Below are 26,119 nucleotides of genomic sequence, written 5' to 3'. Positions count from 1 at the left end.
TAATCCTTCCACAAGGATTGGCTATCATAGTTTTAATTTCCAATAACTCTTTCTTTGACCCTAGTTGTTCCCTTCTTTTTCACAGCATTCTGTTCTTGTTTTATAGATGCAGTATTTTCTCTTATCTCTTCCTTAGTACTTAAGCACTAGAAAACTGATGGGAAGCTTATGTGTATAGAGAGCTAACTATACAGCAGTAAGACAGCCCACCAGCCTTTATTGGAAACACCCAAAAGTCAGTGTTCATAGAATTTTTTCCTTGTGCTATTCTTCTTTAGCAAAAATTCCACCAGTCTCTTTCCTGGAGGAATACATCCTGGGTATATATCTACAGTTGGCAAAAGAAGAGTCAGAGTTTCACCATTCAGTATGCAGACTTACTTAAGTCCCTACATCATTTTTATTCCTACCCTTGACCCTTACCTTTTCTATGTCTACCAGCCCTAAGTCTATTTGCCCTGGTTTTGCTTCTCTAATGAATATAATTCTCTTTCCTGTGGCTGTTGGGGAAGGTAGTCACCTGGCTGAGCAAGGTAGGTGTGGCTATCTGGAGATCTAACTGCCCCTTATATACACTTCAAATAATTTCTGTATTTTCAGTTCCTTTCCTCACCCTCATCTTCCACAGTACCTGGTGCTTCTAACTCCTGTGCTTTTTTGAGGTTTTACAGATAATCTGGCCTAGTCCTGTTGTCATTACCTCCAGCAAGCATTTGTTTCACCTTCTTCTATCTGTTGAGTCATTTATGAATTGTGCATCTATCTTTCCAACCTTATATATTATAATCTGAGGTTATAGATAGAGAGCCCTATAGGTAGAGTTTTATTTTTGAGGATTTTCTAGAGATGAACAAGAGTTTTAAAGTGTCTGTTTCCCATATTCAGAGAAATCTCTTTTCATAGTTAATTAGTAAGGAGGAACAGGGAGTCATCTGTAATATCATAAGGTTCTAATTTCTTCATAGAAATCCAGTCCAGCCCAGAACTCAAAGCAGCGTATTTCCCCCAAGTACATTTTTAACCATCCCTACTTATCAGTGGGCTTCTGGAAACAGTCTCAGATTCCCCTCATATTCATTCCCTCAACTCTGCAACTTTAAAAGACATATGCTTTTTTCTAAATATTTTGTATAAACAAGCTCCCACTTCTTTAGAAGAATCAGAATAAAAACCACTTTGGAAATACATTAAATGCTGAAGAGCTTCCATCATCATCGTCATCAGCTTACTCATTTAGAATGGATGTTTTGAATGCATGGAATGCAAGACTAAAGTTAAGGCAGTGAACAAAACAGACACAGTCCCTGCTGTTTTGTAGCCCACGTTCTTGTGGTGGGAGCAAGCCAATAAACAAACGTAATATGTCAGATCGTGATGAGTACTGAAAAGAGCTCCAGGAATTACATCTCCCCACATTGTCACTTCTTAGTCTCTCTTTCATCAAGTTTATGTTCAATATTTGGAAAATGTTACATATTGTTAGTAGGAAATTAGTGACTACACTTAAGAAGCAATCTCATTTTCAAGTCCATGATTTCGTGTCTATCTTAAGCAAAATGTAAATAAATCTTTTTTGTGCCTAAAGATGGGATATCTTCAAATTTATATTAAACCTTATAGAAGAAATGGCCCTTTAAATTAAAATTGATGTTGATGTTCAAGATTTGGAAAATGTTTAATATTGTGAGTAGAAAATAAGTGATTATTTACACTTACTCAAGGAATATATTTTAAATTTCATGATTACTTTTTCCGTAAGCAAAATAGAAATGCACATGTTTGTGCTAGAGATAGGATAGTTTTAAGTTTATAGTGAATGTTGTATAAGAAATGGCACCTAAATATCCCAGTAATTATGCCATGTGTTACATTTTAAGTATATAAGTTTGTTCTTGGAAGCATAGAGCAGAAGCCAGCAATCTTACTTCTCACTATAACAGGCCAGTAAGCAGAAGCCTTTTCAGTAAGATTTTCAAATCAATTAGTATTTTGATGAAGTAAGCTAATATATGTGAATTAAAAGTGTCTGTGAAAAACCTCTTGATTTGATAGACAAAGTTCTTAGTGCCAGTTCTTGTACATCAGTAATTATCATTGGTATTTTCAGGACGTAATGTTAGGTGGGGAGGAGAGTGCAAAGGAGCAACTACGGGATGCTAACTTTCATGTAAGAAAGAAAGAGATATATGAAAATACATATGTATCTGCTTATTTGTACAAAAGAAATGCAGGAAGGATTAACCAGAAGAAAAAGATACTGGTTACCTAAAGCAGATTGGTGGGATGGAGAATAGAACGAAATGGGTTATGGAAATGGGGTACCCATTAAGATGAAGAGAGATGTGCTGCTCCTTTGCATGTACCTATGTGTATAGCTGTGACTCCTAGAAACATAGTGATGTTTCACATACCCAGAGCATGATTAAAACCAACAAGTATGTTGGGGTTAGGGAAACCCAAAGTGGAATCCAAACATTTACAAATAAATCTCACTGTATTTCAAGATTTTATCCATTTTATTTAGAGTGAGAGAGAGTGCACACGTGTGAGCAGGGAGGGAGTAGAGGGAGAGAGAGAATCCCATGCAGACTCCATGTTAAGTCTTGCTGAGTGTGGAGCCCAGTGCAAGGCTCTACCTCACAACGCTGAGGTCATGATCAAGATTTGGAGCCCAAATCAAGAGTTGGACGCTTAACCAGCTGAGCCACCCGGGTGCCCCAAACCTAACAGTATATCAAATGGGTAACATGACCATACCAAAGAACGCAGTTTAGAAGACAACATCTTGACTGTATACTGTAAGGCTAGACAGAAAGAGGTGTGCATAATGCTATATTCTGATGAATAAGTGTGTTTCTCACAGGAGCATGGTTAGCAATTCTGAAAATTCTTTGTGTATATATTAGAGAATGGATCGAGTAAATAAAAATATTGTAAATAGCAACCCCAGGTTTCTCATTGTTAGAGAAGGAAGTTAGCAAATGAGGAAAGGGGGGCGCCTGGGTGGCTCAGTGGATTAAGCCGCTGTCTTCAGCTCAGGTCATGATCTCAGTGTCCTGGGATAGAGCCCCGCATCGGGCTCTTTGCTCAGCGGGAGCCTGCTTCTCTCTCTCTCTCTGCCTGACTCTCCGCCTACTTGTGATTTCTCTCTCTGTCAAATAAATAAATAAAATCTTTAAAAAATAAAAATAAAATAAAAATAAAAAAAACAAATGAGGAAAGGGAAATCCAAAGTGAGCCAGGTGGCACTGGATTGAAATCTAAGGTATCAGTGTATATTCACAATTTTTAATATGTATATCTGTATCTATAGCTACTTCTATAGATATATTTAGAGAGAGATACAGAAATATAGATGAATCTTTGTGTGTGAATTAGCGTATGTATGTGTATTTCCTAGCTCTCTCCACCAAGAGGGCCCCAAATCAAAGGCACTTCAATAGCACTAAGCACACCTACTGTTCAGATCTTGTTTTATAAACACCAATCTCCAGTAAAAGAAAGCAGGGCTCTGAAGAAGTTAAATGATGCCAGGTCGGGGGTAGAGTAAATTTAAGATGAGCCTGGAGCATGTTATGGTGCCAGAAAATAAGAAAGTGCTTTTAAAAAGATCGGGGGTGGGGAGGTTGGGGGACTTCTTGAAAGAACACAGATACCAACCTGGAAGGATTTCTAGGATTTCCAAGAAGAAAATCCTAATGGCTGAAGCTGGAGCAAAGTGACAACAAAATAAATATAGTACTGGATATAACTAATGGAATAAAATAATTCCACACTCAAAATCACTCAAGTAAACAAATGAGGCAGGAGGAAGGACAGCTCGCTCTTCCAGTAGAATTCCAATAGTAAATGTAGAAGGAAAAAGGGAGGAAATAGAGCATCACTCTCAGGCAAACACCTCATGGTAGTTGTTGCAGACAAGATCCACTGATAGATAATAAAATCATTGGGCAGAAATGTGAGGAGAAACAGGATTTGCATTGTCTCCAAGTGTCTTCCCCAAGATATTTATTAACTACTAAGAGAAAGAGAGTAACTTTATAGTAAACAAATCTGGCAGAAACCTTTACCTTAACCAAGGCGATCAAGGTCAGCATCACCAGTAACAAAACATGTCAACATCGCAGGCCCCATGATGGGATCCACTGAGAAGGATACAACACTGTTTTGGTGGTATTCTTGCCCAGAAATCTCAGTTGGATTATGAGGAAAACATTAGACAAACCCAAACTGACATTCACCAGAATAACTGATCAGAACTCTTACAGACTTACACTCACAGGAGTGTGAGGAGAAATAACAACTAAATGTGATAACAGGACCGAAAGAATCTTGGGACAGAAAAAGGACATTAGTGGAAAACTGGTAAAATTTGAATAATGCCTTTAGTTAGTAATGTTGTGCCAGTGTTATTTCCTAGGTTTGATAATTATGCTATGATTATATAATATATTAATAAAAAGAGAAGCTGGGTGAGGAATATACAGAAACTGTGTACTACTTTTGCAACATTTCTGTAAGTCTAAAATTAGTTCAAAATAAAAAGTTAAAAAATAAATAAAAGTCCTACTGCCAAAAAAACAAAAAAAAAGTAGATCTCCAAGCTGGAAAATTACTGAGGCAGAACCCAAGTCTGGAGGCTCTTCTTAGCCTCCAGCCCCAGGATAAGCATTAGAGTCAGAGTTGAGGGACTAGGAAAGGCAAGCAAAGGTCCTTACTCATACTAAACCTCCAGGTCCCTGGAAATATTAGAAGACACACTAAAGTGTTGGAAGGGATGTGCTGAGCTAGGAATCATTCAGGTGGGGATGAGGGACTTCAAGGAGTGATGAAAATGAGATCTGGAGTAAGAATATGAGAGCAGACCTGAAGGGAAAATTTAAATAGCACAAGTACCAGTCATTATGTAAATCAAGTTTTTATTTCCAGCAGAATTCCTGATAGTCAGAGCTGTCCTTTTCTTTATGTGAGATTAGCTTAATCCTGTCACAGATTATTCATTTCAAGTAGAAAACAGTCTTCGGAGAGTGAAGGTCTGGGATTTTTAACCGGAGCCTGACAGGTTTGCAGCCACTCAGTCATTTGATTTTGATGAGGATTATACTTCATCTTATTTCTTATATACAACACTAAATCAAAGCTTTTTAAATTTTTTTCTTTAAGATTTTATTTTTTAAGTAATCTCTACACCCAGTGTATGACTTAAACCCACATCCCCAAGCTCTAGTTTCATGTTCCACAGAATGAGCCAGCCAGGGGCCCCATATCAAAGTTTCTTTTTTTAAAAGATTTTATTTATTTAACAGAGAGAGAGAGAGATCACAAATTGGCAGAGGCAGGCCGAGAGAGAGGGGAGAAGCAGGCTCCCTGCTGAGCAGAGAGCCCGATGCAGGGCTCCATCCCAGGACCCTGAGATCATGACCTGAGCTGAAGGCAGAGGCTTAACCCACTGAGCCACCCAGGTTCCCCTTAAAGTTTCTTATACCCAAAGCTAGTCTTTTTTCTTTTGTCTATATAGCCTACAAACCTGCCTTTTTCTTTTTTCCCTCATAGGAGTAATCTAAAATTTACTTACTACTGGGGTGTCTGGGAGGCTGTGTCAGTTAAGTGTCCTACTCTTGATTTTGGCTCAGGTCATGATCTCACGGTCATGAGGTCAGGCCCTGCATCAGGCTCCATGCCCAGTGTGGAACCTGTTTAAGATTCTCCTTTCCCTCTGCCCCTCCCTTCCTCTGCCTCTCTAAAAAAAATAAGTAATATTTACTCTCTATCTTTCCCAAAGAATTAATATAATTCTGGTCATATCTGACATATTTTGACTAGAATTATTTTAATAAAAAGTCTAGGGATTTAACATTAGAAAAACTTTTCATGGAGAGAAATTAATAATAAAAGAGGCATAGCTGAAAATGAAATTTCAACAAATCATCATGAGAGACAAGAATTCAAGGAAAAAGATTCTGCCTGCTAATTTATTGGGGGTAGACTAATTCTGAATCATTTCCAAGAAGTTGACATGATAGTGATTGAACACAAGTGGCCATGGTAACTTTCTCAAAGCTGCAGGAAAAAATCGAATACCATTGAACACTGGTGCAATGAGAGACTGAAGAAAAAAACTACATTAGCAGACTTGTTTCATATTTGTATATACAGGAAAAGTCATAGATGATATCAACACACAATTTGGAGGAAGCACCAGCTAGGTTTGACAGATGAACCTGTGTTTGTTGGTTACTATGTGTACATGTTCTATGTACGTATACTACCAAACTGCTTTGAAATGTCTAGTAAATAACCTGTTTTGAGCCACAGTGCAAATTTCGTGAAAATGTTGAATGGTCTTTCTACCTGAATTCTCCAAAGCAGTCGAGACTTTATATTTGGAATGCTGAAGAAATATTTCAAACTAAAAGAAAGAAAGGTAGCCCCAGAAGGGGTAGCTTTAGCAGTGTCCTTTGTTAGATAAAATCTCATTCAGCCTAGAGCACAGATGATTTTTAATAAAATCAATAAGAGAAACCTCTTTCTAAATTTCATAATTTTTAATCTTAAAACTTCTATCCCATTACTTTAGGTAAATGGTAAGTTCAGCTGATTTGCTTAGCTTTGCTTCACCTCAACATGTGGAAGCTATCAAGGTAAAATATGATGAAATTTCGTATTGATTCAGAGGTTTGCTATTTGCTCTTTATGAAGTGGATATTTGTATCCACGTGGATATAACCACCGACATTTCACTGTTCATTGAGAGGAGAGATCAGCTGCTGCTAGGTTTTCTCTTTGGCTCTTTACATTGTGCTTAAGAAAGGTCTAATAAAACAGTGACCAGTCTATCTAAAGGAAAGAGTGGAGATTTTTTAAATGTAACTTCTCACTTCCAATTCCAAATTATGATCACATCTCATTGCTTCACTCACAAACAATTTCTATCCTCAGCTGTCTATGGATAGTAACATTTCCCATATTAAATTTTTCTCTGTGTGCCCAATGAGAAAGATTTCCGGTGTTTAAAGAAAAAAAGTAACATTTCTAGTATTTGTTAAAGAGCAAGAATGACCTGTAGATCAGGAGTCTTTTCAAAATGGAACACTTTAGGGGTACCTGGGTGGCTCAGTCCTTAAGTGCCTGCCATCAGCTCGGGTCATGATCCCAGAGTCCTGGGATGGAGCCCCGCATCGGGCTCCCTGCATCTCCCTCCCTCTCCCACTCCCCCTGCTTGTGTTCCCTCTCTTGCTGTGTCTCTCTCTGTCAAATAAGTAATAAAATCTTTAAAAAAAAAAACAAAACACAGAACACTTTGGTGGATGACTGCTCCCAGGGCAGTTTTCATCTGCCTAAAGGCACAAAGCCAGCAGCCAGAAAAGAAAGAGTCTACAGAACTTGGATGATGTTGATGACGATGGAGAGGGTGGGTAGGGCAATGATGGTGATGGCGGCAGCAGCCCACATTGCTGTGCATCTTCTTTGTGCTGAGCACCATTCCACGTGGTTTCCATACGTTCAGGCTGACTCTCCCCTGCCAGTTTCATGTTACCTCTTCAGTATTGTCACATCCGTGGGTAGTACTGAGCCAACAGAGTGCTGTAGATTAAAATCACCCTCTGCACTTAGTTTGAGGCAAAGAGAACAGCCAAAAGGTATGGAGTGAGCTCTGTGCAAGTTCAAACAAACCAACAAAAAACCCAGAGGTTAAAACCAGGCTCCAGCCAGACAGCCCAGATGGATGGATGAGATTAAGACTCACGCATTTTCTGAGTTCTTTGAATGTAAGACCTGCAGCTAACAAAAATCTCAGTCATTTCCTTTTTCCTGTCATCTAATTCTGGTTGTCTCTGGGCACTAGAAAATACTAATGATAATTCCTAAATCTGAATTATTTTTTATAAAGCTATTTACAACATTAATTTTAAAAAGTAAGGACTTAATAAGTTATATGTGTTTATTGAGATTAACAAGGGTTTTCTGGGATCATTTTAGTCCTAACGCTTTGATACAAGATCAGACTTTCTCCTGTATGGTTCCATGCTGAATAAATATTAGATAAATGTACATCTTTATTCTCTCAGGCTTGTTTCCCATTTCTTAAAATCTAAAACCCAGATTCTGCAAAGGAATCTTATCATCCAAAATTCAGCTTGCATTTATAAATTTTAATGGTAAATTATATGTGTATACAGTAGAAATACTGTACCAAATTTCTGTCTCAGGTAAAACAGGCCGTTTCTGAGATAGCAGCTTTTGTTTTTACTTGAAAAAGTTGTGGAATGGGGAGACGGAAGACCGAGTTAGAGAACGATCCTACGGTAACCGTGGCCACTGCTCTTGTTCCTGACAAACCTGTTGGCCCTTTCGTCTCTCTGCTCTAGGTGGTTGCCTATCACTATTGCCAAGCAGATAACGCCTACACCTGCCTGGTCCCAGAATTCGTCCACAATGTCGCTGCCCTGCTCTGCCGCTCACCTCAGCTGACGGCCTACCGGGAGCAGCTGCTTCGGGAGCCTCACTTACAAAGCATGCTGAGCCTTCGGTCCTGTGTCCAAGACCCCATGGCCTCCTTCCGGAGGGGAGTCCTGGAGCCCCTGGAGAATCTCCACAAAGGTACAGATGGGGAGCTCAGAAGGCGAAAGATGGAACTTGGGAGCCCAAGTTTACCTAGAGCGTGTCCTAGAAATGATGATTTTTATCACATTGCCAAAACCCAGTGTACCATAACTGATGTCCCACAGGATACAGTTAACAGAGAAAAGATTTTACTTGAAAAAATGAAAATTCCTACAGGAACTGCTACTTCTTTCCTCCTTTCCTCTAAAAATTCTCATTCTTGCTTCCAAGTAGAATACATTTTTCTTGTACTCAAGGTAGTAGAGCTTCTAGTCCTCTCTGTAGAGTTCAAAAAAACCAGTACAGACATGGCCCCCCACTCCATGTTGTAGAGTTCGTGTGGTTAGAAACCTCCTCATCATAATGTTTGGGTTTTTTTTTTTTTTTTTCACTCCATAGTCAGGTAAAATGAAATGGCGTCTATGGCTACACAACTCTGTGTGTGTCCTAAACCTCAGCTTTCCACAAAAAACTATGTAAAGGGTATTTAAGATATGTTTAAGAAATGGGGGGGATAAAATGGAATCCCATCTCCCTCATATTCATGCCCTTCTTCCCTCTTCCCTCTGCAACTCTGGTGTCAGCTGTGGCCTATGCCCAAGCATCCCCTCCTTCACCCGTGTCTACCCCATCCCCATAACAGTGTTTTATCAGTGCTGGAGGCCAGAGAGAAGGACTCGAGCGAGCATGAGGTTCCTGAGCAGTCGTGTTTATTCCTAAGAGATGTACATCTTTCTTGAAGGTTTTGGAGGTGCTCAGTAAGAAAAAATGATTATAACTGCCTTTCTCCTGGCCACCATCTTTAGTTATTTCAACCTCCATACTAGTTACTTGGATATCAGAGTTTCTCTTCTCAACTTTCCATACCTCCACTACCTACCTATTAACTTCTCTGTACCCTAAACCTTGGAATTTCTCCACAGATGTTTTAAAGCCTATTTTCTGTACGGTCAATCTACATCCTGCTAATTCTGCCTTCATGATGTTTCTCCCATCCATTAGTCTCATATTCATTCCTGCCATTGTCACTCAAAGGCCATTCAGTTGCTCATGGCATCATGTCTGTACTACTACCCTTCCTGGTCCCTTCCTGGTCTTCTCTGGTTTGGGGGTTTAGTGCTGCTTTCACATCATAGCACACTTAGAAAATGATAAAAATTTGTATAGCATACCGAGATAAAAAAAATCACAACTCCTTATAGCTAGACATGACTGGCCTTGAGGTTAGAGCTGTGCTAAACCCCAGAGCCCTGGGGGCTAAAGAGATTCATTTTTAAGTACACCTCTAACCTGTTCTTGACATAACCTGGTAGGGAGGCTCTGCCCTAGCCTCTGCATCCTGTAGACTTTCTGTGCTGCTTCCAAATAAAGCTTCATAAAGTATCACTCTCATCACTTAATTTCTCTGTTCAGAAACCTAACTATTGCTTACTGAATTAACTTCCAGCTTCTTAGTCTAGTGTGTAAGGTTCTTGATAGCCTGGGTCCAACCCGCTTTCCAGCCTTACTGTATACTTTTACCTGTATGAATCCTGTGTTCACATGCGAAATACTCATTAGTTCTTAAACACTCACGTACATATTCCTACCTCCATACATTTGCTCATTGTTCCATTTCTTGTTATGCCTTCTGCTTAATCTCTATTAGAATTCTACCCATCTTTCAACAACCAGCTTAAATGCCACCTTGTTCATAAGAGGCCTAATGATCCCCCTGCCAGCCTCTAGTCAGATACAGTATTCTTCCACATTGATATCAGGGTGTTTTTTTTTTTTTGTATTTTTATTTAGAGTATACTTAACATATTATTATATGCATAGTAAGGATTTAAAATTTTATTACTAACATTTATTGAACTATATGTCAGATACTATACTTTGTGCTTTGTAAGAATTAGTTATTTCTATACCTGTCCTATCCCTTCGATTAATTATCTGCTACTGAAGTTAGGAACCTTTTCTCATTCATCTTATATACTTCAATGTGGTTACGTCACCTTGAACACAGTGGGCATTTCAGGAAATAAAGTTTGAACAAATGAGTGAACATAGAAATTACTCACATACTGAGTACCTTGAAGGAAGGACAGTGATACAAAGATCTACATCTTATAGCTCATTCAAGGAGAATATCCAAATGCTTGCAGGTTCAGCTCTAGATTGTTAGCCATGACGCACGTGTTTCAGTTTTGCTTCTCATGTAGGTCTCCACAAACAGCTTTATAGCCTTATTGACAAATACTGTTCTAAATGAATTTAATTATTCCATCTGATTCCCATGTTCTTACTTTTAAGACAAAATCCTTGTCATGAGCAATAGCTGTAAACAGAATTTATAAAGTAAATGAAATACTAAAAATTATTTTATCAGCCAGTAAGAGGGCAGGAAAGAAAAACAGAATAAAGATTGTCTTCAGGCAGCTCTTTCTGCCTAAAAAGGTCCCTTTCGCATGCTTTAATAGAACCACCGTTTTTTTACGCGTGCACGCGCGCGCACACACACGCGCACACACGCGTGCACACACACACAATTTTAAATTGAACAAGTGGAAATCAAAGGCACAGCTTAAAGAATATAGTCAGCGATATCATAGAAGTGTATGGTGACAGATGGTAGCTCCACTGGTGGTAAGCATAGCATAACATATAGAGAAGTTGAACTACATCATAAGCCTGAAACTAATGTAACATTGTGTGTCAACTATATTCAAATTTTAAAAAAATTTTAATTAAAATTTTTAAAAAACAAATATAAGAAAATAAAATGGTATTGTGTTAGGCTGCTAAAAGAAGCAGTAAGTCAAGCAGAGAAAGAAAAATACTGTATGATCTCACTTATATGTGGAATCTAAAAAAAACAAAACCAAAACCAAAATAAAACAAACAAACAAAAAAAGCCAATCTCATAGATCCAGAGAGGGGATTGATGGTTGCCAGAGGTGGGGTATGGGGAAGGGGGTCAAAAAAACTTCCAGTTATAAAATTTATAAGTCATGGAAAAATACAGCTTGTGACTATATTTAATAATAATGTATTGCACATTTTTAACTTGCTGAGAGAGTAAATCTTTAAAGTTCTCATTACAAGAAAAGAAAGTTTGTAATTGTGTAAGGTGATAGATGTTAACAGACTTGTGGTTTTCATTTTATAATGTATGCAAATATCGAATCATTATGCTATAGAACGGAACCAAAAACACAAAATCAAATTAAACTTTTTTAAAAAGCAAAATGCTATACTTAAAGTCAATCATATCAATAATTACATTACATTTAAATGGACTAAGCATTTCTGTTAAAAGGCAGAAACCCCTTTTTTTGAATAAAAAGCAAGACCCAACAATATGCTATCTATAAGAGAGGTCATCTGACTACAAACACACAGATTGGAAGTGAAAGGATAGAGAATATATATAATCACGGAGCATAAGAAGGCTGGAGTGGATGTATTAATGTGAAACTTCAAGACAAGAAGTGTAACCGGAGGGCCATTTGATAAACATGAAAGGACCAATTTCTGGAAAGATAAAATAATCCTAATGTATATATACCTAATAACAGAGGCTCAAATTACATGAATCATTGTCAAATCACTGTATTGTACACCTAAAATGAATATAACATTGTATGTCAACTGTACTTTACTAATACATATTTTTCAGAAGAATGAAGAAATTATTTCAAATAAGTTTTTTTTTATTTTTTTTTATAAACATATAATATATTTTTATCCCCAGGGGTACAGGTCTGTGGATCGCCAGGTTTACACACTTCACAACACTCACCATAGTCAAATAAGTTTTTTAAGTAAAAAAAAAAAATACATGAGTCAAAAACTAACAGAACTAAAGAGATAAACAGGAAAATAATCATAGCTGGTGATTTTAACACCTCTCAATAAGTGTAAGAACAAGCAGATAAAAACCAAGTGTGTAGAAGATTTCAATGACACTGTCAACCAGCCTGATCCACTTACCATTTATATAGACTACTACCCAATAACTGAAGAATATATATTCTTCTTGAGTGCATGAGGACCATATTCTGGGCCATAAAACCAAGTTGGAAGGTTTCTTTGCTTTTCTTTCTTTATTTTTTTTTTAAGACTTATTATTTATTTGACAGAGAATGAGAGAAAGTACAAGCAGGGGAAGCAGCAAGTAGAGGGTGAAGCAGACTCCCCACTGAGCAGGGAGCTGGTGCAGTGCTCAATCCCAGGGCCCTGGACCATGACCTGAGCTGAAGGCAGACACTCAACTGACTGAGCCACCCAGGTGCCCCTAGTCTAAAGGTTTCAAAAAATTAAAATCTTATAGAAAATGTTATCTGACATAATGAAATTAAATGAGAAATCAATACAAATAAAATCCCCAAATATTTAGAAATTTAACAACATGCTTCTAAATAACCTATAAGACAAAGAAGAAATCACAGAGGAAATGATAAAGTATCTCAAAATGAGTAGTGTAAAATCAAAATCTAAGTTTCTGACTTCATAAACTAGAAAAAATGAGGAAAATAAACCCAGAGTAAGCAGAAAGAAAATAACAGTTAAAACAAGGACATCAATAAATAGAAAAAAAATTAATATTTAAAATGAATAAACCTCTAGCAAGACTGATCAAGAAAATGAGGGGAAAAAACTCAAATTAATATCATATATAAAAGGGAGATAGCTTTATAGTTCCTATAGACATTAAAAGAAAAATAAGGGATTTTTATAAACATGTTTTTTTTTTTTCCATGGGGCTCAATCCCAGGACCTTGGGATCATGATCTGAGCTGAAAGCAGATGCTTAACCATCTGAGCCACTCAGGTATCTCTATAAACATCTTCATAACATAAATTCAACAACATAAACTGGACAAATCCTCTAAAAAATACAGTTTACTGGGGCACCAGGGTGGCTCAGTGGGTTAAGCCTCTGCCTTCAGCTCAGATCATGATCTCAGGATCCTGGGATCAAGCCCCTCATTGGGCTCTCTGCTCAGTGGGGACCCTGCTTCCCCCTCTGTCTGTCTGCCTCTCTGCCTATTTATGATCTCTCTCTCTCAAATAAATAAATTAAAAAAAAAAATACAGCTTACTGAAAGTGACTCAAGGGGAAATAGACAATCTGAATAGCCCTTATCTATTTAATTTAATTTGTAATTTAAAAGGAAAAAAAATCTTCAAAAAACTCCAGGCTCACATGGTTTCACTGACGAATTGTTTTCAACATTTAAAGAAGAAATAATATTTCTGCAAAACTAATAAAATTCAAAAAGATAAAGAAATATATCATACATATGTCTTCAGAAAACTAGAGGAGACAAACATTTCTAAACCTGTTTTATTAGGTAAGTGTTACACTGAAACCAAAATACAGTAAGGATCTCATAATAAAAGAAAATTATAGGTCAGTATTCCTCATGACTGTAAGAACAAAGTCCTGAAAAAACTGATAGCAAATCAATTAGTCTTACTTGATCAAGAATGAAATGTTAGTTTAACATTTGAAAATTTAGGGCTCTCTGCTCAACAGGGAGCCTGCTTCCCCCCACCCCCCGCACCTGCCTCTCTGCCTACTTAAAAGCTCTCTGTCAAATAAATTTAAAAAAAAAAATCTTAAAAAAAAAACTGAAAATTCATCAGTGTAATTCATCATATTAACAATAAATGAGAAAATTTATATGTCTTTATATAAATATATATTTATATAAAATATATGCATACATAATCTTTTCAATAAATGCAATAAAGCATTTGACCAAATATTATAATTAATAAAACTTTCTACAAACTAAGAATAGGAGAAAACTTAGTCTAATAAAGGAAAACTCCAAAAAACCTACAGCTAACAATGAAATGTTAAGTATTTTCCCCCTAATAGCGAGGAACAAGACAAGAATATTCCTTCACTCACACCATTTACCTTATACTCAACATTCCACTGGTAGTCCAAGCTAGCACAAGAAGAAAACAAACAAGCAAATAGTAAAGATTGGAAAGGAAGAAATAAAACTGTCTTTATTTGTAGATTGTTTACCTAAAATACTCTCAGGAATCCACAAAAGAAAAAATAAACCTACTAGAACTAATAATAAATATAGAACTCCAGGCTGTAAGGCCAATATGCATATATCTATTGTATTTTTATACTGGCAGAAAACAGTTGAAAATTGAATCTTAAAAAATAGTGTGGCAGGGTACCTGGGTGGCTCAGTTGGTTAAGTGACTGCCTTCGGCTCAAGTCATGATTCTGGAGTCCTGGGATTGAGTCCCACATTGGGCTCCCTGCTCCAGAGGGAGTCTACTTCTCCCTCTGGCCCTCTAATGTTCTCTCTCACTCTCTCTGTAAAATAAATAGATAAAATCTTTTTTAAAAAAGTAGTTTTGGGGTTGTTTTTTTTTAAGCTTCTTTATGTAAGTAATCTTTACACCCAACATGAGGCTTGAACTCATAACCCTGAGATCAAGAATCACACGCTTCTCCAACTGAGCCAGCCAGTTCCCTGGTAGTGTGGCAGTTTTAAAAGATGGCTGTAAATTCTTTGGCATTCCTCCTAACCAGAGTTGGGGGTCTTTGTCTCCTCCTCTTGAATTTTTTTTAGCAGGCTTGTGACTGCTTCAACCAATAGAATACTACAAGCAGATGTTAGGTGACATCTTGAGGGTAGGTCATAAATGTCCACACAGCTTTCATCTTGTTCACTGAAACACTTGTTTTTGGAGGATTGCATTGTCATGTAAGAAGTAAAGAAGTACCAACACTTAAGTGTTCTGGTTGACTAGCCCTGACGTGGGAGTTTTTGTTCCAGGTGATTTCAGCCCACAGCCATTTGAGTAACCCCTACAGGTCTGATGCAGCAGTAGTTAACTATAACAAACAATATTTTTATTTTATTTTATTTTTCCAGTGTTGCAAGTTTCATTGTTTATGCACCATACCCAGTGCTCCATCCAATACATGCCCTCCACAGTACCCACCACCAGGCTCACCCATCCCCCCACCCCCACCCCTCCAAAACCTTACTTGGTTTCTCAGAGTCCATAGTCTCTCATGCTTCCTCTCCTCCTCCAATTCATCCCAATTCACTTTTCCTTTCCTTCTGCTAATGTCCTCCGTGCTATTCGTTATGCTTCACAAGTAAGTGAAACCATATGATAATTGACTTTCTCTGTTTGGCTTATTTCACTCAAGATAATCTCTTCTAGTCCCGTCCATGTTGATACAAAAGTTGGGTATTCATCCTTTCTGATGGCTACCCAATATTCCATTGTATATATGGACCGTATCTTCTTTATCCATTCGTCTATTGAAGGGTATCTTGGCTCTTTCCACAGTGGTAATTGTGGCCATTGCTGCTATGAACATTGGGGTAAAGATGGCCCTTCTTTTCACTACATCTATATCTTTGCGGTAAATATGCAGTAGTGCAATTGCAGGGTTATAGGGTAGCTGTATTTTTAATTTTTGAGGGATCTCCACACTGTTTTCCAAGGTGGCTGCACCACTGGAACAGAGTAGAGAGTCCAGATATGGACCCTCAACTCTATGGTCAAATAATCTTTGACAAAGAGGAAAAGATATCCAGGGGAAAAGACAGTCCCTTTCAATAAATACTGGGAAGATTGGACAGCTATGTATAGAGGAATGAAACTCAACCATTCTTTTACACCCTACACAAAGATAAACTCGAAATGAATGAAAGACCTCAACGTGAGGCAGAAATCTATCAAAATCCTAGAGGAGAATACAGGCAGTATCTTCTTAGACATCAGCCATAGCAACTTCTTTCAAGACATGTCTCCAAAGGCAAAGGAAACAAAAGCGAAAATGAACTTTTGAGACTTATCAAGATAAAAAGCTTCTGCACAGCAAAGGAAACAGTCAACAAAACAAAGAGGCAACCCACGGAATGGGAAAAGATATTCTCAAATGACACTATAGACAATATTTTATGTAGTGTCAAAGTAATTAAGAAAAAACTTAAGATGATAAGGCCTCCTCAGTGAAAGCTACAAAACATTTTAGAGTGAAATTACAGAACTTAGTAAATGGAAATATACCTAGTTTGTAGATTAGAATTTTTCCCCCACACTGGTCTATAGAGTCAACATAATCTAAAGACACTTCACAAAAGAAGATACCAAGTGCGCCTACAAGCACAAGAAAAGATGTTTAACATCATTAGTCATCAGGAAAATGCAAATTAAAAACACAGTGAGACCCCACTTTACTCCCACTAGAATAGGTTAAAATGTTTTAAGTCAAGCATCAAATGTTGGTGATGGTGATGAGCAGCTGGAACTCTCACATGATGCTGGTGGGAGTGTAAGATGGTACAACTACTTTGGAAATCTGGCAGTTCTTTATAAAGTTAAATATAAATCTGCTTTATGACCAAGAAATTCTATGCCTATGTATTTACCCAAAAGAAATAAAAACATATGTCTACAAAAAGACTTGTACAACAATGTTCATAGCAGCTTTATTCATAGTAGTTAGAAACTGGGTACAACCCAAATGTCCTTCAACAGAATGGATAAACAAGTTGTTGTATAGTCACTCAATGGAATACTTCATAATATTAAAAAGAAACAAACTAATAATATATAATAATAATGTGTATATAGTCTATGGTGATAGAAGAGTGATTGCCTATTAAAGACTGACTGGGAGGGAATCTAAGAAATTTCTGGAATGATGAAAATGTTTTATATTTTGATTGGCATGTTAGTTACATGATTTACATATATTTATCAAAACTGATCAAAGTGTGCAGTTAAGATCTTCCCAATTAACTCTAAGTAAATTTTATCACAATAATTTTAAGATAGATTATTTTTTTTATGAATAGACATTCACAACTTTATTAAGGATTCTGAGAAGTTGGACATTTCTAAGTTCATGAGAATCACACACACACATATATATATACACACATATATGAAGATATATGTAATACACATATATAACTTTCATTTTGGGTTGAGAGAAAGCAGCGTATTAAAATTAGCTACTGTTAATGATTCATTAAGATATTTTATTTATAATTTATGATGACTGCTTCTAAAGATTATCAGGACCACTGTCTTTAGAGACAGAAGGGATAAAAGATTTGCTGCCCATTATTTTGAAATTTGTCTAACTAGGTTCTCTCTCATATACCCTCTAACATGATTATATCAGATATACTTAGTTCTCATTTCTAAGACCAGTTTAGTAGGATTTCATGAAACATAATGCTTTTTCTTCTATTTTTTTTTTCTGAATAAGAAAGGTGCATTTGATTGTATTCTGTAATTGATTGTATTGTTCCTAAGTCTCTATCATTTGGTTAGATTATAAGGTCATCTCTTTGCATTTAAACTACTTGTTATAGCCATTTAATAAAGAAATCCCAGGACAGAATCTGTGGTGATACTTAGGGAAAGATGTCCAACAGAATCACCAACATGGCCAATGATTCTAGGCACAGAGACATGAAGAATTAAGATAGATTATTTTTAAAGGTAGCTGAAGCTTTCTTTCCGGGGAAGTTCAGTGGAAAACATTTTCAGTTTAGATTCAGAAGCTAGATTTCAAATTGTACATTTTTCTTTTAAAAAATGAAGTCATGGGGCTCCTGGGTTGCTCAGTCAGTTAGACTTTGGTTGAGGTTGTGATCCCAGAGTCCTGGGATCGAGTACTGCATTGGGTTCCCTGCTCAATAGGTAGTCTGCTTCTCCCTTGCCCCATTAGTATGCGCTGTCGCACGCTCTCTCTCGCTTGCTCACTCTCTCAAATAAACAAATAAAATCTTTTTTTTTAAATAGAAGTATTTTCTTTTTTTTCTTTCTTTCTTTTTTTTTTTTTTTAAGATTTTACTTAATTATTTGGCAGAGAGAGATCACAAGTAGGCAGAGAGGCAGTCAGAGCGGGGGAAGCAGGCTCCCTGCTGAGCAGAGAGCCCAATGTGGGTCTTGATCCCAGGACCCTGAGATCATGACCTGAGCCAAAGGCAGAGGCTTAACCCCCTGAGCCACCCAGGTGCCCCTAAATAGAAGTATTTTCACAATACTCTAAGGTTCTACAAGGGTAGTGACAAAAACACATACAGGGATGCGTGAGTGGCTCAGCTGTTTCAACATCCGATTCCTGATTTTGTCCCAAGTCATGATCTCAGGGTCATAAAATTGAGCCCCATCCCCCCCACTATTGGGCTTTGCACTGGGAATGCAGCCAGCGTAAGATTCTCTCTCTCCCCCTCCCTGCACATATGTGCAGCCTCTCTAAGGAAATATATATATATATATATATATATATATATATATATATATTTTTTTTTAAATAACAAAACACATACATGCAAAACAAATGGAAAAGTTTTGCAGTTTCCTGGTGAGCTCTTGCTTCAGCCACCGATATGCAATGAAAGGAGATACTAATTTGTTATCACAACTAAAAGAAAGATAATTCACATGTAATGTGCAGCTTTTCTGAACAAAAAATGTTGTCTGATATGAGCCTTCCTTTCACTTTTGATAATTCCTACACAGTATACCAGTAAAATCCCATGCAGTAGAATTTAGTTCTGACTATTGTACTAGCTACCAACTCTTCTCTTGCAGTCTCTGTCCTTCTTTTTTTTTTTTTTTTTAAAGATTTTATTTGTTTATTTGACAGACAAAGATCACAAGTAGGCAGAGAGGCAGGCAGAGAGAGAGAAAGGGAAGCAGGCTCCCTGCTGAGCAGAGAGCCCAATGCGGGACTCGATCCCAGGACCCTGAGATCATGACCTGAGCTGAAGGCAGCAGCTTAACCCACTGAGCCACCCAGGCGCCCAGTCTCTGTCCTTCTTATTTCTCTCAAATTCCTAGGTACAGAGTCTCAGAATAGGGGTGCTAAGCACATGAGTTCCAGCATTTGTTAAGTGTACGTATAAGCAAGGGCAGTAGGGAATCCCTGGTGAATACAGTTTTACAAGGAAATAAAAACAAAGGTTAAAGGGCTTAGAAGCTTTTCCAGGGACTTGTCAGCTAGAACAGTGGCTTCTAAGCACCAGTCCCTTCGAAGTTTTCATTAGTCCATTAACAAAATAAGAAAACAAACAGCCTAGAATTTGTGTGAATATAGTTTGGTATATACATGTATGTAAAGGAGAGATTACATCTTTCCTTTTTTTTTTTAATATTAAAGTATTTTTATACTATGAACTAATGGTGATAGTAGATGGTAATTGCACTTTAAATGTTCTTACTGGTAGGATGCCTGGCTGGCTTAGTAGGTAGAGCACAGCACGTGACTCTTGAACCTTGGGGTCGTTAGTTCAAGCATCATGTTGAGTATAGGGTGTCCTTTAAAAAAAATAATAATAAATAAATAAATAAGAAACAGCAATCCTTTGTTAGTCCCCATTTTTTTTTTTAATTTTTGTCTGTAAAACCTTTTATGGGCCCAGCACGCTGCCGCTGCGCCACTCTGCTTCTGTAAAACCTTTTAAAGCTACTGATTATAGAGTATGTATTTAAAGAACCTGCAGAAATTTGGAAATGAGCATGCAGAAGCATTCTGTAAGGCTAGTTGCATTTGAGAGGTGAAAGCTAAATATCATTAAGTCCTCATCTCTTAAATTTACAACTGAGATACCTTATTTAGCAGAGGAAAAGGAAATTTTTTAGGAATACTTCTCATTGTTTTACAGTATTAGTACCATTTGGAAATCTTTTGCATTTATTCTTAACCCTAAAAAAAGTAATCTTAGATAAACATGATATCCTTATTTCTTAACAGATGAAATATTTTTGATACTTCCTTTATATCACCTGTATTAATAGGTGACTTCTAAGTAACCTCTTCAAGGAAGCAAATCTCCAAAAAAGGGAAAAAATAGCCAAGACTGAGAACAATATAATTATCATAAGTGGAACATACTTCCTTTTTAAAAAAATAAAAAAGAAAGAAATGATACATTGTCTACTTTACTCTTGGCATGAGTAACGTAATCTACTGGGAATTTATGCAAATAAAAATATGATTTTTATCAGCTATGGAATTATCTCATTCATTAAAATGTCCAGATCACATTTTAGAGCGTGTTCTTGATCTTTATGCTTAAGAATGTGTTTGAAATGTTTTTCCCAAAGAAAATCCCAGCAAATGCATTATCACCAGACTTTTTCTTCACTGGAAGATCGTGGCTTTTTGACAGAGTAGTCTGGTGAAGTTAAGGGAGATGTAGTTGAAGTTGGGAGGCAGTGATGTGCTGATAAAATTTTAACAGCCAGCTGGAGAGGGAGGATTTGTAATATTTGCCCATTTCCACTGTGTAATGGCCTTGGCCAGTTTTAGGCTACCAGCTGTTTAACAACCAGCTCATTAAAAGACTGCAGTGGGTTTTCCTGGATCAGTACAGGGTGGCTTCAGCTCACCTCTTCGTGGGGCAAGGTGATGGTGCCCAGTAAGGAAGAGATCTATTATAGCTGCTAAGCCGAATGTAATTAGAAAATTCCTCTATGGACATTAAAGGCACAATTATAATTATGGGTGCCAGGGTCATCGAAATCAAGAACATAAGAGCCCCTGCTTTTGTGGGTCAGTCCATTAGTTCCAAACAACTTTTTTGTCTTTCTTAATTCTTTGGACTCCCTATAGGAATAATGTTTTTTCTTAGTACTATGTCATTAAGGATGTCATTTCATTAATAATCATTGTTAGCAGAGCTGGAATCCATAGTTCATTTCAGAGTCACCAGATGAAAGTAATAGTTAAAATTCTTCATAATTTGAGAACTGACTTGCAGTCCTTAGGATATTAAAATTAAATTGCTATAACATAAAGCTTGTACTTTAGGGGAGAAATAGAAAGTTTTATTAATCATGAAAAAAATCTGCATATTTTCAAGTAGGAAACCAAAATATGTGTTTTCAATTGGTCTTGACTCTTAAAAGAGCTAGTCTTGTACAGAAGTCCATGGACTTTTCCTTCTGTCCCCAACTTCCTCTTTTCCTCCTCAGACTCAGATATAACCTGTGTTCCATTTCAGTGACTTCTTTCTTCCCCCTGCTTTCTTCCTTGCAGAACCTGTTAAGTCCTACTATCCATAGTTGATCCTTAAACGACCCAGAGGTTAGGGTCACTGACACCTACAAAAACAAAAACCTGCATACAACTTGTGACTCCCCACAAAATTAACTATTTATAGCCTACTGTTGACCTGAAGCCTTACCAATAACATGAACAGTCAATTAACACATATTCTGTATGATGTATATATTATGTAATGTATTCTCACAATGAAGTAAGCTAGAGAAAAAAGTTATTTCAGAAAGTCATAAGGAAGAGAAAACACATTTACAGTACTATACTGTATTTATCTTTAAAAAATCCACATGTAAGTGGACCCATGCAATTCAAAGCATGGGGTTTAAGGGTCAAATGTAGTAATTTTTACTTACTACTTGCAATTCATTTGTACTAAAGTGTACATTTTAATCTCTATAATTTGTTCACTGTGGTTCAAGAATCACTAAGCATTTAATGAGAGTGGAAGCCCGAAAACCCTCCAACCCTTTTTCTACAGCCTAGCCCTGAAGATAAACTGATTTTGTCAAGCTGGGAGAATATAGAGTTCAGGAGGGAACTAAACATGAAAGTGGCACATATTTGTCTTTCCCATTGACTCCTTCTTCCTGGGAAGATCACACAAGGGTCTGGCCCCACTGAAGCTGCATTAGGTGCAGTGTAGGAAGCTGCTAGTCTGTAAGATCTTGGGATCCAACCTTCCTTATTGCGATCTCTCTTTTGGCTCGGATTTTTTCTCTTTGTTCCACCCCCTCTTCCCCACTACACATTCACATGAAGGCATATATACTGCTTTGGATTTCACATTAAACCTTTTTCATAGGGGCAGGTGGGGGGTATGAGAAGGAATTCCCAAAGGAACATGTGACTCTGTTCTCTTTAATGCTATCAGATAGAAAAAAACAACACATTATTTTCAGTATTTTCAAGATTGGGAGAAAAATGAATTTCCATGTGCATATTTTCACAAATGTCTTGTTCAGTCTGTCACACAACTGATAACATAGGGGAGATGATGATCATACAGACACTTCATATGTTATATATATTATAAAATTTTCACCTCTGGTAAAAACAAAATGAATTCACTAAATAAATTATTCTTTGTCTTTATAATAAATTATGTACCCTGAACATTTAGTAAACACACAAGAGATCTTTTTCTAATTTTTTTTTCCCCAAACAGATACTTGGTCAAAGACCCAAAAAGAACTCAGTTATCCACTTGGTAACTATTAAGTAATCTGTTTCTTTCTGCCTCAGAGAGAAAAATCCCGGATGAAGATTTCATCATCCTAATTGATGGATTAAATGAAGCAGAATTTCACAAACCGGATTATGGGGATACAATTGTTTCATTTCTGAGTAAAATGATTGGAAAATTTCCTTCTTGGCTCAAGCTAATTGTAACAGTTAGGACCAGTTTACAGGTATGTGTTTGTTTGCTTTGGGACCATATTTCTCTTGCAGAGTGCTTAAACAAACAAAGTTCTAGATCTGTGTTCCCTTAGTGGTAAGTTGTTTTTTGTGTTTGCGTTTTTGTTTTGTTTTTTTTTTAACACCTCTACCATGTCCTGGAGCACTAGCAAGAATAATTCCCTAAGAGTATATTTTGAGAGTAAGAGATCAGATGATCTAGAGAGAGCGGTCTCTGTATATGTTTGCCTCTCTTACATAGTGGGCTAGGTGGGATAGCATTCCCATTGCTTTGGATAAGTTTTGATAAAGTATCCCTCAATTAAATGAAAAGAAAGTCCATTTTTCTAGACTTTTTCCTTAACATAGCAATACAAATTCAGTCCCTAACACTCTAATTTGCTGTTTGACTTTGGTTTGACTTTTTTTTTTTTTTATCATTTAATGCCATGTAAAGCCCAGTTCTGTCTGCCAGTTAGAGTCAGATTTTATCCTTCCCCTCTGCTTCAACTTGAACAACTTTTCTATAACAGGACAGTGTACACCTTCCTCTAAGAAATATTGGCAGTATTAAGGCTTTAGATTAAATGTACGACAACTGGGAGATAAGATTTTTTTTTTTAATCTTTTTTACCTTCCATCCTCTCCCAATGATCACTTAATGGCCTGGAAGAAGGACTAGAAATGTAGGACTAAGCCTGCAAAGACATATGGGCTAAGGATAAATGACTCCACCTAATCTCTCACAAGATTACATAAAACCTTGTTCTCACTGTAGCTGAGTTGGTGTCCCCTACTCCTTACATACTCATACTTGGTTTGGAACAGAATTTCTTCTACCTTTTTTTTTTTGCCTAACCATTGCCTTGTTTGTTAAGCATCAAAGTCTCACATATAATACACCTATCCCACTATCTTGATATAGCCCATGTGTAATAATTACTAGTGTGCAGAAAACAGCTTCTCCTTCCTTTTCCCTCTCCCAGGGACTTAGTGGTACTCCTGCATGTGGACCAATTAGCTTTGCTCCCTTCTCTGATCAGAAACCGTACTTACAATGCTGGCTACCACCTTACAGATGTGCGTTATTAATCCCAAAGTAATTTAAATTAAAGGATGTGGATAAATCAATGTAAATGCATCTTTATAACTAAAAATTGTGTAATCTATTGTTACTGGTCAGTAACTTGATTGTTAAAGAAGAAGGATGAAAAAAAGAAACTTCCAGGAACACAATCTCTGACTAGTTTTACTAAATGTATGCTTAGGAGATGTTCTTCTCATTTGTATTTTTACATAAGACCACATGCAATCTCAAAAGACATTTTAAATATGACTTGACAGATGACTTTAACTTTTCAGCTATGCCAAAGGACAGGAAAAGTACTACTATGCATACTAATCTACAAAGTCAAAATTTCAGTGTCCTCATAATTCAAGACCTATAATAACTTCCCAGATACTTCATTCACTTCGACCAAGAATTTTCTTATTTTCATTCAGCTCTGACAGTGAAATAATTCATAGGTCTTTAAAAAAAAAAAACTCATATTTGATCATTCATTATTTCCACAGACATTTCTTAAGTACTTCACATGTGTCAGGCACTTCCTAGGAGCTGAAGATCGAGCAGTAAACAAGACAAATTCTGTCGCTGCCCTCATAAAGTTTATATTCCAGTGAGGAACACAAATGAAAACTAAGTGAAAAATTAAACGTATATTAAAATTTTAGATAGTATTGGTTATGAAGACAAATAGGATAAAGAGATAGTTATTTTAGACAGGGAATTGGGAAAGCCCTCTCCCAGGAGCCTGGCAAAATAATGAGATCTGATTTACCTTTTTAAAAGATTTCTTTGGCTCCTGGCCACAAAGATAATAAAATGTAGGGGATCAAGAATAGGAACAGTATAGGCGAGAGGTGATGGTGGCTTAGACTAGAGTGGTCATAGCAGGGACCCTGTGAAGTGGTCATACTTGGATTATACTTTGAAGGAGAATCAAAAGGACTTAATGATGGGCTGAATGTAGGGTGAGCAAGAAAGAAGATTCAAAAGCAAAACATGGGATTTGGTGGACAGTTGGGCAAATGCCAGCATGAGGAAAAGAGAAAGATCACAGACACCTATAATTTGGTGGTAGGCTTGGTAGTGATGCTGTTTGTTGAAATGGAGAGGTTTCTGTGGCAGGGGGCAAAATTCATTAGTTCTGATTTAGCCATGTTAAGTTTGTCTATGCAACATCCCGATGATGTAAATGTCGAGTAGACCAAGGTATACGATAAGAGCTCAGGGGAGAGGACTAAGTCGGAAACACAGGTTAGGCCTCATCCAGGCGAGGCGAAAATTACATAAAACCTTAGCAAGAACCATTTCAGTGAAATGATGCGGTTGAAGTCTGATTGCAACAAATAGAGGACAGAATGGGAAGGAGGAACAAGAGATAGGAAATAAGGAAACTCTTCTGTGAAGTTTTGCTAAAAATGGAGACAGAGATATAAGATAGTATTTGGGGGGAGGGATTGCGGTGCCATTCGTCTGTGTGATCCAGTAGAGAAAAAGAAACTGATGCAGAAGAAAATAGATACTTAGAGGACCAAAGTCTGTATGCAGATAAAATATAATCCAGAGCATAGGTAACCACAAAGTCCTATCACCTTTCCCCAGTCTACTTTCCAGCACATCACCAAGGTACCAAACATATTAGAAGTATTCCTTTGGGCTAAGGCCTCTGCAAAAAGTCTCCATTAAAATGTAGTCATCCTATTAGGAAGGTTGGAAAAGCACATTTTTATATGGTGTTCTTTGAGTCCTCATGCATTTCTCTTACTGAATTGTACTTTGACATTATGCCATGGTTTACACTGAGAAAAACTACAACAAAAGAGTTATATGGCGCTCCATTTTCCCTTCACCTTAGGAGTGTTATTTAGAATATTGATCGTTAAATCACTCCGAAGGTAGCCTTTATGAAGACCCATAAAAATTTATCTCAAGTCTCAACATTAGAAAAAATGGTGTCCCCTCTGTGCAACAGATGTGTTTTAACC

The 26,119-nt window shown here is 37.1% G+C and overlaps 1 protein-coding gene across 7 annotated transcripts in view; it reads left to right on the top strand.

The window, feature by feature from the left end:
* TANC2 (tetratricopeptide repeat, ankyrin repeat and coiled-coil containing 2) overlaps window positions 1-26,119 on the top strand; it is a 365,238-nt gene that overhangs the window by 274,921 nt on the left and 64,198 nt on the right. For all 7 annotated transcript variants that reach the window (XM_059379772.1, XM_059379770.1, XM_059379769.1 and 4 more), the window contains 2 exons: window positions 8,370-8,601; window positions 22,916-23,082. In XM_059379772.1, the coding sequence (XP_059235755.1) occupies window positions 8,370-8,601; window positions 22,916-23,082 (399 nt within the window). The remainder of the gene's footprint in view (window positions 1-8,369; window positions 8,602-22,915; window positions 23,083-26,119) is intronic.

This window comes from Mustela nigripes, chromosome 16 (assembly GCF_022355385.1).
Source record: "Mustela nigripes isolate SB6536 chromosome 16, MUSNIG.SB6536, whole genome shotgun sequence".
Lineage (NCBI taxonomy): Eukaryota > Metazoa > Chordata > Mammalia > Carnivora > Mustelidae > Mustela > Mustela nigripes.
This window is presented reverse-complemented; position numbering and strand designations above follow the sequence as displayed.